The following is a 14483-nucleotide window of genomic DNA, read 5'->3' on the forward strand; positions in this document are numbered from 1 at the left end:
CAACTAAGCACAATACATTGTGGCAAAGGCAGGGAGGGTGTTCTGCATGCAGTATTGTGGGATCCCCCATGAAGACCTTCTAGCCAGCCTGGGAGAGATCAAGGAAGGCAAGGAAGACACTGATGCTTTATTAGGAAATGGAACTTAACCCCATGCACTCTAGGGAGCATATAAAGCAAGAGTTAAAGATCACTATGCTAGATCACTCCCCTAGCTGTGTATAAGTGGCATTTGAAGGAGGCAAGTCAGAATAGGGATAAGGAGACCTGATAGAAAAATGTTGCAATCGTTTGGAAAAGAGAAGATGAGTTCTAGTTGTAGTTTTTTCATGGAACTATAGAAACTCTCTGGTGTTGGAAGGCACTTCTTTCATTGTTAAAATATTTGTATAGTTAATAGTTAACAAATACCTACAGTAGGTGGGGCAGTGGATACAAAGAGACAAAGAGAACATTTAGTTTTGTCAAAACAGGAAAACGCAGAAGTATGGCAAGTGATGTAAAGTAGGAATTAGGGCAGCACCCGAGAGGGGCTTCTAACACACCTGGGGAATCAGGGCATATAGCACTGCGAGTCAGCCGGGAAAGAAGGCCCAGGTACAGGGGCTTCCAAGTATGGAAAATAGTACATAAAGGGTGCAAAGGCATAGAGGAACATGACAATGTCTGCTCAGGGAAATGTGAACTATTTTGCATGACTAGCACAGATTTCTACCTGGTGGGCAGTGTGTGAAGGAATATATGTCTTTAGAAGGAATGTGTTTAAGAATCATGTGAAGATTTTAAGCAAGGACACAGCATATTAGATTTACGTTAGGAAAATCTTCTTACAGCCGATGGATGGATTTCCAAAGTAAAGACTGTAGCTAAGGAGACCAGGAAACAATGATAAGTGTTTAAAAAAAGTAACATTTTGAGATTAAATAAAATAGATCAAATCCAAGACTTGCTCAGGAAATGGAAATTATAACTGCTCTGATGATTCCATAGTACTTGGAGCATACGAGAATGCCTGGGCCCCACTAGAGCAATGCAGGGAAAACTAGGATTTACTTAAAGCAAGGCGGTAGAGCATGAATCCATGAAAACAAGGGAAGATGTATGGCTCCTTATTTTCTTTTACTTTTTTTTTCTTTTCTTAAGCTTTGGGATAGAAGTTCTAAGAGCTTGTGTGTGTGTGTTAGTCGCTCAGTCGTGCCCGACTCTTTGCGACCCCATGGACTGCAATCCACCGGTTTCCTCTGTCCATGAGATTTTCCAGGCAAGGGTACTTGGAAAGGAAATGGAGTGGGTTGCCATTTCCTTCACCAGGGGATCTTCCCAACCCAGGGGTCAAACCTGGGTCTCCTGCATGGGCAGGTGGATTCTTTACCGACTGAGCTACAAGGGAAGCCCTCCAGTATAAAGGTGTGGGGATGTACGAATGAAAGGAATAGCTAGAGAATATGATTGGAAGCATATGAATAAAGAGTATGGGAGAATGGCATTGAAGCATGTATAATATCATATGTGAAATGAATCGCCAGTCCAGGTTCGATGCAGGATACAGGATGCTCGGGGCTGGTGCACTGGGATGACCAAGAGGGATGGTATGGGGAGGGAGGTGCGAGGGGGGTTCAGGATGGGGAACACGTGTACACCCGTGGCAGATTCATGTTGATGTATGGCAAAACCAATACAATATTGTAAAGTAATTAGCCTCCAATTAAAATAAATACATTTATATTTTTTTTTAAAAAGTATGGGAGAGAAAATATAAAGGGGCTGCCGCTTAGTCCTTCAGCAAAGAATATTCAACAGAGTCAGTCGTTCAATCATTCAACAAATATAATTTGATCTCCAACAATGTACTAGGTACTCCACTAGGTGTTGGGAATACAATAAAGGACCATGTGTATCAGGCGGAGACTGACTGCCTTCATAGTTTCGTTTGTTGTGTTGATTTGGTGCTCACACTGGCTGAGGCCTCCGATGGGGTGAGAAAGGATGAGATTAGCCATCCACGGCATTGCCTACAGAAGGCAGCATAGCTTAGTCTACATTGGAATGAACACACATGCACTGGCCTCAGCCAGGTCTGTTGAGTAGAGTGTGTGGTCATGAAAAACTAACCCAATATCTATGAGCCATTTTTCTCATCTGTAAAATGAGATTAATGAGAGCCACCTTGTAAGTCGACTTACTATGAGTTTTCAAATGAGGTTCATTTAAGGGTCAAGTAAGGTACCTGGCTCAGAGAATGTATAAAAATAATTGTTATCATAATCATGATTTGATACCTCTATTTAGAGACACAGATAAAGCAAAGACTCGGTTACTTCAGTACATGAAGATCAACTGTGAATCCACGGAGGCCTGTGTGGATCGAAGCTTCACATAAAGTCAAAGGCCGCAGCATCCTTAATGATGACTGACTTCATGTGGAAGGACCTTAAAATTGCCACTACCTATAAATTTGCTTATTTTCTACTTTTCTTTTAGAAACGAGATCTTTATAATATCTGATGAAACCGGGGCACACTATTTTACTCCCTGAGATTAGGTGTCCAAATTCCTTCATTGGGAATTAAAGATAATAAAAAATAATTTATATGTCTATTGAATTGGTTGTGATGACCAAATACCAGTGATAAATTTGATTTATGATGCAGGTAACCTTCATCCTTCAAGACAATGTTGGAGAAGAGCCTCAGGAGATGAAGTGAGCTAGAGCTTTGATATCAGCCCAACACATTTCTGCTAACAGATTGGGTATCCTGGGGTTTAATCAACTGAAGAGAATAGTAGTGCTTATTAAGCATGATGATGATTCTCTAGGCAGAAATCTTCCCAGGGCACGTGCAGCAAAGAGAAATGAGTCTGAGACTCTGTATGGAACCGAAACAATTATGGAGGCTGGGAACAAAGAAAAGATGAGAATGTCTCAGCTGTCAAAGAGTAATTCTCCTAGCTGGGTTAGATTGAATTTATGGAATTGAGGGTTTGTGATGTAGGAGTCAATACAGAAGGAAGACAACACAGAGGTATTGTAACTACAGGAGATGTTGAATTTGTTCCTGATTTTATTGGGATGGCTAAGGTCTAAAGTAATATGAAAAAGCTGAGTAGTAAGGTTATGATTTTCAGGCCACCCATCTGACTTTTAAACCTCCAACCATGTTCTCTCACTTACCTTACAATGTACCTCTCTCTAAAGGTAATAGGTAAAATGTTGGAATAAAGCTGTAAGTCTTTTCTATTGTAAAACGTTTAGCTATGGAATAATAAGAAGCGGTTTAAAAACTTTCTTCCTACTCTCAGTGGAAACCCTTGGCTCCAGTTGACACAGCAGAGAGCAGCTGGGCTTCACAAACAGCCAGACTTGCATCCGAAGCCCACTCTCACTAGCTGTGTGGCCTTGGGCAAGTAGCCTTGTATTTCAGAAACTTGTGAGCTGAGCTATAAAATGGCGATAAGAAAGCCTATGTAGGGTAGCTGCAAGTGTTAAATGGGAAAGCCTGGTAGAGCCCGAGTTCAAGGGCCGGAATCTCCCTTTCATGTTACCTCACTAAACCACTGTGCAGGGACCTGGGAGTATACAGCACCGAGCTAATAGCCCAGAGCCTTGAATTCTAGGTCTGACTGTGCCACTTACTCGCGGGGTGTCCTTGAGCAAGTCATTGACTTCAGTGGGCTCCAGTCTTCCGTTAGTAAGACGTAAGAATTGCACGCATGGTTTCCCTCAGCTCCTTGAGAAGCGCCTCGCTTCCGCAGGTCTGCCCAGGCAGTCTACACTACTGAAATGACTCTTACTCTTCTCTCACTCGTTCTGATGTCTTCTGTTTCACCAGCCTGAAACTGTTTACCTCAGACAGGGACTTGAACCCACGTGCCGGGACTCAAACCAGGCCGAAACTTGAACTGGGACTTCAACCCACATCTTTTCATTAGCGTGAGTCATCTGGCATGTAGATTTACTGAGGCTCAGGTTCTTTGTGTCTCAGCACAGAATGAATTCACCCAGAGGCAAAGTGATAGTCGAGAAGTAGATTTTTTAATATAGGATGCTTGTAAGCGATGCAAGTGGGCAGACGATGGAGCTCTGCCCCCAAGGATTAAGTGGGCTATGATTTTATAATCAAAGAAAAGTGGGGGAGGGGGAAAGACCGCCTTATTCAAGAAGATGTCAGGCTTACATCACTAGCTCCTCCTTTGTATCAAGCAGGAGAGTGTCTGATCCTATGAGGTCAACTAGGATTATCACAGTGCTTATTCAAATCAGTAGCAGGGTGGTGACATTTTTCTAGCCCCTAATGGCCTGGGCATATCGCATGCTTTTATTTATGGCTTTATAGTTAAGTAAGACTGGTTCCTTCCATGACATTCCAAAAGCTTTCTTGAGTGCTCATTAACTCACAGTAGTCTCTCCAAGTTTCCTGGGTTTACCTCTCTATCGGCAATCCCCTCCTGGGACTTCTCTCACTACCTGTATAGCTATCTGATTCTATTCCTATCAGGCACATAGTGATCTTCCTTCACAGTATGTCACTCACTGTGCCTTTGATTGTCACTCACAAGGCCCTTGATTGTCAACAGCTTTCTTTTGATTTCTAACCTTCCTGGATTTTAGGCCTTGGCTCCCTAACTAGAACAAAATTCTTCCTGAGGAAAGAAATATGTTTTAGGTTTTGTGACTTCCTTCAGTGTGTTCCAGGAACACAGTAAGTGATTAATGATACCTTGTTGAAGTAACAGTCGACATTAAATGTACAAAAGCCCAGATGTGTGGGATTATAAATTTGGAACAAGCAATGGTGTTATTCTGGGAAGGGCTGAGTCTGATGCCCCCACCACCAACAATCCACTCATCCACATCTTTCCTTTTTTTTTTTTCTATACCTCTGCAAAGGTTTTTTTTTTATCAAGGCTTACTTATGCATGTAGAGAATCAAGCTTGCCTTGGCTCTGAATTTCTGTGAAGTCCTTCTCCAGCTTGAGCTCTGCTGTTTTACACTGTGAGAGGTGTTTGGCGCCTTTCTCCTGGAAGCCATGGGCAGAACTAATTTGCATGAGATTGTACTCTCAGTGACATTATACTGTCTCGGTAGGGGACAGGCAGGTATGACTCAGAGCATGTTTGATTTCCAAAGACATCTTTCCAAGGGGTAATGGCTAATGAGCTCAGCTTTGAGTCTGCCAACAAAAGAGACCTGGGAGACACTCAGGTCAGCTGAAATATACCAGTCCCAAAGAGGGAAGATGCGGCACACAGGCATGGTCTATGGATGCCTGTCAGGCAACCTCATGAACAGGAAACCCTGACTCTCAGATACTGGCTTCACTGCTTCAGCCCAGCTGATCACCAGCTGGTCTCACAAGTCAACTCTTTGTGGGAATAACAAGGAAACACAAGGGTCATAAAGTCTATATTCTCAAAATTTTAATCTGTGTTATTGTTTGTCTTAGGGTTCTACTTGTATTTACTTATCAAATGCTTGCTGTATAGGGGATACGTCAAACAAAAATCACTGCCCTCCTATTCCCTGGGACTCATATGCTATTATAAGACTCAAATGCATCCAAATTCATACAGAGCTATAACAGTTTACCAACCTGTGCCCCTTTGCCCTCAGCCCCTCAGTCTCTTCAAGGGTTAGTTACCTAGGCTCTCCCTCATGTTTAACAAATGCCTAGTCCTGTACCTCCCTGGTGGGTCAGTGGTAAAGAACCCACCTGCCAGTGCAGGAGACTGGGGTTCTATCTCTGGGTTGGGAAGGTCCCCTAAAGAAGGAACTGGCAACCAACTCGCTTATTCTTGCCTGGAGAATCCCATGGACAGAGAAGCCTGGTGGGCTGTAGCTCTTGGGGTCACATGGAGTTGGATATGACTTAGCAACTGAACAATAGCAACAAGTCCTGTACTTGTTGCTCAGACGTTGATTTCAATATAGTTGAAAAGGTCCTAAAAACACTAAAATTCACATTCTGGTTTTTAGTATGGTGACACACTTTCTGAACATGTAAGTAACAATTGTGACTGACTGGTATGCTTTCCAACTCATTCATCATTAGTGAGTAACTCTTACAAGGATGAAATTAATGATTACCTAATGATGTTGAAGAGAAAGCGGGAAATGGCATTGTGTGTGTGAATGCTGAATTGATTCAGTCGTGTCTGACTCTTTGCAACCCCGTGGATGGTAGCCTGCCAGACTCCTCTATCCATGGGCTCTCTCAGGCAAGAATATTGGAGTGCATTGACATGCCCTTCTCTAGGGGGAGAGGGCATTAACTCCCTTCTAAACCACACATTATCAAAATACCATGCTTCTTAATACAGCTATGCAATTTTCAAAGTGCTTTTACACGTTTCTAATTATTGATTCCTTAAAGCTTTGATTTTGTTGTTGTTTTAGTCGCTAAGTGGCATCTGACTCTTTTGCGACCCCAAAGACTGTAGCCCTCCAGGCACCTCTTTCCATGGGATTTCCCAGCAAGAATACTGGAGTGGGTTGCTATTCCTTTCTCCAGGGGATCTTCCTGACTCAGGGATGAAACCCATGTCTCCTGTATTGTCAGGCAGTTTCTTTACTACTAAGCCACCAGGGAAGCCCCAGAGCTGTGATGGGTCTTCCCAATAAAAACTGAAAACCAGCTGGAAATCCAGATTAATTTTAAAGCATAAGTCTTGGATGCCCACTATATGTAAAAACATCCTGTCAAGCACTAGAAACCTACAAACAAATAAGTCAGGACCTCTTCCCTTAGGGGAATGCAAACAAAGACTGGATTACTGAGGAACCAGGAAGGGACACTGAACCAGTCTTAGCAAACACTGCAAATTTTCTGGGGAACCTGAGTCCCGTGCTTGGTCCTGAAGGGCAAGCAAGAGCAAGGGCACTTCAATGAGTGGAGGAGTTTTAAATATTTGTTTCTCATTGGCCATATGACAGAAAGAACATCTGTTCCATTGTCTCTGGGGATGGTGAGAGACGTTGGAAAGAGCAGGTAATTCTGCCTATTAAATTATAACCCACTAGGCAGACTGTTAGATGAAAGAGTCTGGTTTTATAATCTCTCTCTTTCCATGAAGTCACCATATGCTCACCTTTCAGCTGGAGCAGAGTCCTAGGGCTGAACTGTTTACCAGCTGGTTACTGTTCTTGTCCCATAAGATTAAAATTACTTTAAAAAAAATTATAAACACAATCAATGGTAATTGTCTTTTAACGTTAGGAAAGGCAGAGAAGTATTAAAAAAAGAAAGAAAGAAACAGTAATGCTACCATTCAGAGAATTCAGAGGATATAATAATTTGCATTTTTTAAAAGATGTTTCTCTTCAGCAGTTTTCACTGATACGGATATTCATTCACATGGATAACTGGGCTTCTTTAGGGGGTATTGGGAAGAGGAAAAGAAGGTTACAAATGATACATTTCCAGTGCTTAAGAAGGCACAGAGGAACCTAATAAATAGGTTTTAAAATACATAGGTAAGGACCTCCCTAGGGTCCAGTGGTAAAGACTCTATCTCACAATACAGGGGACGCAGGTTTGGTACCTGGTTGGAGAACTAAGATCTCACAGGCCGCATGGCTAAGCCCTGTGCATTGGTAATGGATAGACACCCCAGTTAGATCCAGACCCCACTTTGCAAAAGATTTCACTTACCTTCCTGTCTCTGGCTCCCAGAATGGTAACCAGGCTCTGGTAGTACTTCTTAACACAGTGGCTTAATTTCACAAAACTGAACAGAAGGTAGAGTCAAAATGGACTGGGTCTTTGTAAGATCTTTTTTTTTTTTTTCCTTTTCTTTGATTTTCTTTGTAAGAGTAGACGCTGTAGACTCCGTGGCCTTTGCTTGTGTTGGCCACCTGATGTGCATACCTGTTTGGATGCAGGCTGTACTGAGTGACAATTTCCTTCACTAAGAGGGGGAGAAGAACCTGGAAGTGTAAGGAGAGAACCAAGTAGGTTGGAAGCTAGACAAGGGACCAGCTAGAAAGAGGGAAAACCCCTGACTACATGATGAACAATAAATAAACAAGGAAGAAGGAAATTCTTGAGTCCAGCCCCAAGGCCACCGAAGTAGAGCCTAGAACCAAGGACACCTCTGAAGCTAACTGAATCCCTTTACAACCACCACCAAAAGCCTCCTGATCATCACTAACAAGCCTCCTGACTCAAATTAGGCAAAGATGTCCACTCCCGTAAATTCCCTATAGTGCTCCCACCATCACCTAATGCCAACCTTCCAGCAGTCATTTTCTTCGTCTTGAGGCTATAAAAATTGGCTACTTATCCATGAAAACTGTCAGCTTCCCCTGGTCTGTCAGGAAGTCAGTCTAATGCATTCAGTGGTCACATTATTTATGCTCTTTGTTCTTAATAAACTTACTTCCTTCTGAAATGCCCTGTGTTTGAAAGTTCTTTTCAAACCTGTGTTCAGACTGCCTCAATCAAAATGTCTAAATTTTTGTTTTTTGCTTTTTTAGTTTGAGTTTGTACATTCATTAATGCTTTTATGAGAATATATTCCTCTGTAGGAACTAAAAAAATGCTGAGTTTCTAGTCTGGGTCGAAGCAGTTGACCCATAAAGATAATACATATGGATGAACACCCAGGATAGAGAGAAAACTCCCCAGGCCACGGCATTGTGCATCTGGGTGCATGGAGCAGAGAGAGGATTTGATAAATTCCCTCTCCCTAGATTTCTAGGTGGCCTCAGCTTCAATCTGAGTTCCAGATACCATAACTGTAATTATTAATATGCACACACAGTGGAATGCTTTATGGTGCTGATGTGAGCTACCTGTACATACTTAGGGTATTTGTGACTCTGTACTGTGCCTCCCAGACACTTTGGTGGCATCAGTGTTTTCTGGGGAATCTTTCCTAAGCCTTTACATCCTTTAATGCCTTCCATGATGTTGTTTCCATTGCCTGAAACACCACTTTCCCTTTTCCCACCCTAACCTCTCACCGCTCTCTGTTGCAACGGTACCTATTCTTGTTTCACCAACCTGGACTGTAATGATTTGCTTGCTTGTTTGACTCCCTTAGTTTATAATCCTCTGGAATGCAGGAACTCTGCCTTGTGAAGTGGCTGATATATCATAAGCCTTTAATAATTTATTGGTTGAGTGACTGAATGTGAATAAATGAATAAATAAGTGAATGATAGCAAAACTGATCTCACCTCTTCTATGAATTTTCCTATTCTTCATCTATACCAATATCCAGTTTACACAAGGAACATTATTTCTAAAGTATGCTAATAATATTCTATTTCTCTTACATTTATTGGGTCCTTATTAGTGCAAGACACTATGAGATCTTATTTAATCCTTACAAGAACCCCACAATATGGGTACTACTATTGTCTTTGTTGTTGTTTAGTCACTAAGCCATGTCCAACTCCTTGTGACCATATGGACTGTAGCCCACCAGGCTCCTCTGCCCATGGGATTTTCTAGCCAAGAATACTGGAGTGGGTTGCCATTTCATTCTCCAGGGGATCTTCCTGGCCCAGAGACTGAACTCACATCTTCTGCTTTGCAGGTGGATTTTAGTGACTTTAATTATAGGGTTAAGATTCCAAAGAAAAAAAGGTTTTGTTGTGTTGTTTAGTTTCTAAGTAGTGTCCAACATTTTTGTGACCCCATGGGCTGTATTATGCTTCTCTATCCATGGGATTTCCCAGGACACTGGAGTGGGTTGCCAGTTCCATCTCAAATTATTGTCTTTACTGGTAAGGAAATAGAGTGTTAGGGAAAGTAGGTGATTGAGCCTTGGTCATGCAACTGATAAGTGATGGAACAAGGATTTGTGCCCTGACTGTTGGAATCCAGAGCCCTCTTGCACTCACTTGACAACTTCTACGGGTCCTTCAGGGCCAACCATGGGCTTGGCTTCCTCAGGAAATGTTCCTGCACGTGTGTCTTCATTGTCTGTTTTCTCATCTCTCCCTGTCAGACTGTAGGCCCTGTGAGGCAGGAATCAAACCTCTTTTCTTCCCATTTTTTTGTGACCACCCTCTTGTGAAGTTACTGGAAAAGGGACTCCTGCTCAAACCAGGCAGATGAGGAAAGAGCGGGCTTGGGGATCTGTCTAATATTACACAGCCACTTGTTGTCAGAGCCAGGGGAAGGACCTAGGTTTTCAAATCCCATACCAGGTTTCTTCTCTGAAAGAAAATGCCTTAGGAATTTGTAAACAATCTGGGACAGATTGTTCATCATTCACAGGATTTCTGGGGTTGCAAGAAACCACAAAGTCACCTAGATAAATTCCTCATAGAGGGGGGAGGTGGTTTGTCCAAGGTTGTGCGCAGGTTACTAGAAAGATTGGAGTAATGAGAGCACAGAGGGAGATCACAGTCAGAAGTTCCTGGGTGAAGCCTCAGTCTGGCACTTAGCTTCTTCTGATTGAGGTTGACCAAAAAAATAAAAAGTATAAATTCAGGTTTGAACCAACTTGATGATGACCTTCCTGTTATTGTCCTTGGCCTATATGCAAAAATAGCTTTCCTCTTAGTTCTTCTCTCCATTTATTCTGCTTGGCACAGACACATTGGATTGCTGTATTATTTTTTTTCCTTGACTCGTGCTGTCTGGCAGTCTCCTGGACTGCTCATCCCACTTGTACCTCTCCAACCCGAGCCTCCAGCTCGCTGGTGCCCTGCTCCCCCACCTCCTCCCCAGCCTGTGGTTTCCTTCGTGGCTGCTAAGCCAGCCAGTCTGCATTGCTTGTCTCTCTTCCAGCTGTGCTCCACACACCCAGCTAAGTCTATTTCCTGGCTGCCATCCTGACCCAAAGCTGTAATTGCTAAAATATTAATGGTGCCCTTTGTGAAAAAAAAAACAAAACACACACACAGGGAAGCTTGGTGTAAATGAAAACTGCCAGAGACATGGAAATAGTGAAATGGAAGAAATAAAGCAGAAACATAAGGTGAAAAGGGGCCTCAACGTTAAGTCAAAGGTGGACATCCTTAGCTCTGCCTTTCTCTTCCTAATACCGAGGTCTCACTGGGAAATGCCAGCTTCACTGGCTGAGATTCACTGTCTTGGCCACCTGGATGGGTTGCCTAACAAGGTAGGTGATCCCTGTGGATTTGCCTGCCTGCCTGGGTCTCCTGAGAGAGAAGAGAAGGGAAGTACGGCGCAGACCTGAAAAGAAAAGGCAAACTGTGTGGATAAAGTAGAGGCTCCCTGTGGTCAAAAGTCATGTGACACATTGGCATGAGGAGATCCGTAGGATGCTGAGGACAAATCAGGCTAGATTCAAAGGCAAAGAAATGTGATTCCACCCTTTATCCAATCCTTAATGAAAGCACTTAGCACCTTATGCTTTATTTATTGGATTTCTCTTACTCTGTCATTATCAGTATTGGATTCCTGGTGCCCTGCATGGTGCTTGGCACAAATCACAGTGAGAAGCTATATTTTCTGAATAATCAGAAAGGGGAGGAGTAGAGAGCAAAATGGAGAAGGAAAGGGCAACTCACTGCCGTATTCTTACCTGGAGAATCCCATGGACAGAGGAGCCTGGAGGGCTACAATCCATAGGAGAGCCAAGAGTCGGACATGATTGAAGTGGCTTAGCACAGAGAGCAAAAAATGACCCTTAACATTTGCAACATAGTGAAAGTTAATATTTTTATTCTTTTTATGATAAAGAGAGTACAAAGGGCTGGGGATGGGGACATCACGGGAGGAGGAAATATAGTGCCCCCTCTGCAAAAGACACCCCTAAACTATACGTTGAAAAGAAGTAGATCCCCCAGGGCAGCCTTTCCCATCCAGAAGATGGAAACCAATCAACATGAGTTTGCCAGTAGCTCACAGTAGGGCATATGCCAGCTTTTCCAGGTGCTGGCTAGTGAAACTCCTTTTTCAGTTTTCCTCCAGGTTCCTAACTTGAGTCCCATTCTCTGACCTCTCTCATCCTCCTTGTTTTTGTCTTACTTGAGACTGATTCTCACAGGTTTCTCTGATTCCTGTGCTCATTTTCATTACTGGGCATGCTAACAATCTTCTTCCAGTTTAGGAAATTCTTCCAGTCCTCAGTCTTTCAGGCCCAAACAATTTCACCTCCCCATTTCACCTCCCAGTCTCCTCCCTCCGGGAGCACAGAGCTCTGCACTTGAACTTCTAGGCAAGCATGGCTTATGTGGAGTGGGAGAGTGGAAGCAGGTCGCCCTAAGGCAGAAGGTCTGTTCTCTGTGAAGATTCTAGGTTTCCTTCAAACAGACAGAGCTCCAGAGAGCATTCCTGGTTCCCTTCTTCAATTTCTGCCCCTTCATTCCACTACTGAACCTCCTCACAGGTACTGCTCAGCACCAGGCAGCTCACTGGGTAGTAAAAGCAACAGCAAGGCTGAGACAGGTGCTCAAGCAACTAGGCTTGTTTTCAGGCTGTGCATGTGCACACAGAATATATGGTGTGCAACAGAGCCATTGTCACTCATACAAAAGGGTTTCTATGGAACATGTTGAAAGTGAGAAAATAGGGATTTTATCGTAAGCGTGATACTAGTCAGAAGGCCCAGAAAACTGGTATTACAGCTACCAACCAGCTTGAGCAGAAGAAAAGAGAGCAACAGAAACCACTTTGGAGTCCCTGCTGATGTTAACATCTGTGGAGTCCTCAGGCCTCCCTGACCTCTTCCCTTCACTCAGATTGGTAGGTTGCAGGTTTAAACATTTGCAAATTCACAGTCATAGTCAGTCATCCGGCACATTATGAATTTCCACTGGCGATCCCTGTAGGGAGAGAGTCAGAGAGCTGATGTCAGTGAGAAAAGACACCTTAGGAAGAATAAAGCAGTGAGCAATCTTTGGAGAATTTAGGAACTTAACGGACACCTAATCTCACTTTCCTCTCAGGAAACATCTCTAAGAAGTCTCTAGAAAACCTATTGGTAATTGTCTGTGAGGTCAGGACTCCTGGACACCTCTTCACCCAGTTCAAGGTGCATCTTGGAGGGGACTAACTAGGTTGCCAGTGTGGTTAGGTCCTGTTTATCACCAGTGATCAGCTGATCACTGCTCAGTCTCAAAAGCACCTTCTTGGACATACAGGTTAACAGCTTGGGATAAAAGCATTCATTCAACATTTTTTTCATTTCATTGTAAAGAATCATCTCTTACATGGGCTGTCCATCTGCTCATTCTTTCTTTTTCTGAAAACGTACAATGTGCTGAGCTCTGTGCTCTACCCTCTTCAGAAAACACTATTACAGGGAAATGGACAGAGAGAAAGCAACTCTAAAGCCTTAATATGAAAAGGAAAGTGCCTGTTATTTTTGCATAACAGAAACTGAATTGCATATTTGTTTAGATGGTCAGGCATAGGTATGAGAAAACATAGAATTGCTATAGTTTTGAAAAATATAGTGTGGATGCATTTCAAGGAACATTCTTTGCTAAGGACTAGCCCAAGTCTTTTGTTCACCTATTTAACAAAAATATATTGAAAGCCCACTCTGCATAGCACTCTTCTGGTCTGATATTATTTAACAATGATAGCAGTGATGGTAATGACAACTGTAACCACTATTTGCTGAGTCCTCCAATATGTCCAGCATTGCACTAGATGCTTTACATATTTTCTCATTTAATCCTCACAATATGTCATTGTTTAGGTGGAGAAGTGGACTCAGAGAAACATGAACTTTATTAACATAATTAGGTGACAATTTCAAGTTCCAAGTTTGTGGAACTCAAATCTTGCTCTTTATCTGATACCACAATGACTCCATAACTTGACACCCATAACTCCATTGAGAACACAGCTGTCATATCTTTTACAAAGTCTTAATGAAGGGCAAAAAAGTCGTTCTATGTATAACCACAAAAATGCTTCCCAAGCACAGTGGGGTCATTTAACCTTAGAATATTATTCTTCCTCTTCAGTCTGAAAGGCCTCTTCCCAGATCAATTTTTCTTAGACACCAACACTGCTAAGATCTTCATCAAGCTGCAAATCTAGAAGGTGGAACTGACCATTCTCGAGTTCTGGGAGGTAACTCTTGCCAACAGCTATGGAACAGGCTGCTCACACAGTAAGGCAGGCTTTATAATTTGAGTCTGTTGCTCCAGGTTGTTTAGAGTAATGGGCATAGGATCCCCAAGTATAAAAAGTTTTCAAGAGCCTGGGTAACCAATTATTTATTAGTATTTGTTCTTTCAGTTGTTAACAGAGAACATGGCTTGTTTTAGATGGAGGTTAGGAAATCGGTGGCATGTGAGTTTATGAAATAAATTTCATTATTGTAGACAAGTCTGATTTATCTCTATGCCAACAGACATAGCTAAATAAGATCTTGAGCCAGGCATTCACACTGCTCTTTCAAAAGGCTTTAATTGATGCTAAGCAAAATTTAGACTTGGTTGTAAAAGAACCAAGTTATTCGAATCAGGCTTAGTCTCTGATTTCCCTCCTGGATGGTGGTTCTCAAGAAGGGGCAGTTTTGCTCCTCAGGGTTTTTTATTGTTGTTG

General features: G+C 42.6%; 1 protein-coding gene across 1 annotated transcript in view; it reads right to left on the reverse strand.

Annotated features, from left to right (window-relative positions):
- Positions 1–11647: 11647 nt before the first annotated feature.
- DPT (dermatopontin) overlaps positions 11648–14483 on the reverse strand; it is a 35998-nt gene continuing 33162 nt past the window's right edge. Inside the window, exon 4 of the mRNA XM_068986190.1 lies at positions 11648–12745. Within this exon, the coding sequence (XP_068842291.1) occupies positions 12679–12745 (67 nt within the window). The 3' untranslated portion in view covers positions 11648–12678. The remainder of the gene's footprint in view (positions 12746–14483) is intronic.

This window comes from Capricornis sumatraensis, chromosome 14 (genome assembly GCF_032405125.1).
Source record: "Capricornis sumatraensis isolate serow.1 chromosome 14, serow.2, whole genome shotgun sequence".
NCBI lineage: Eukaryota > Metazoa > Chordata > Mammalia > Artiodactyla > Bovidae > Capricornis > Capricornis sumatraensis.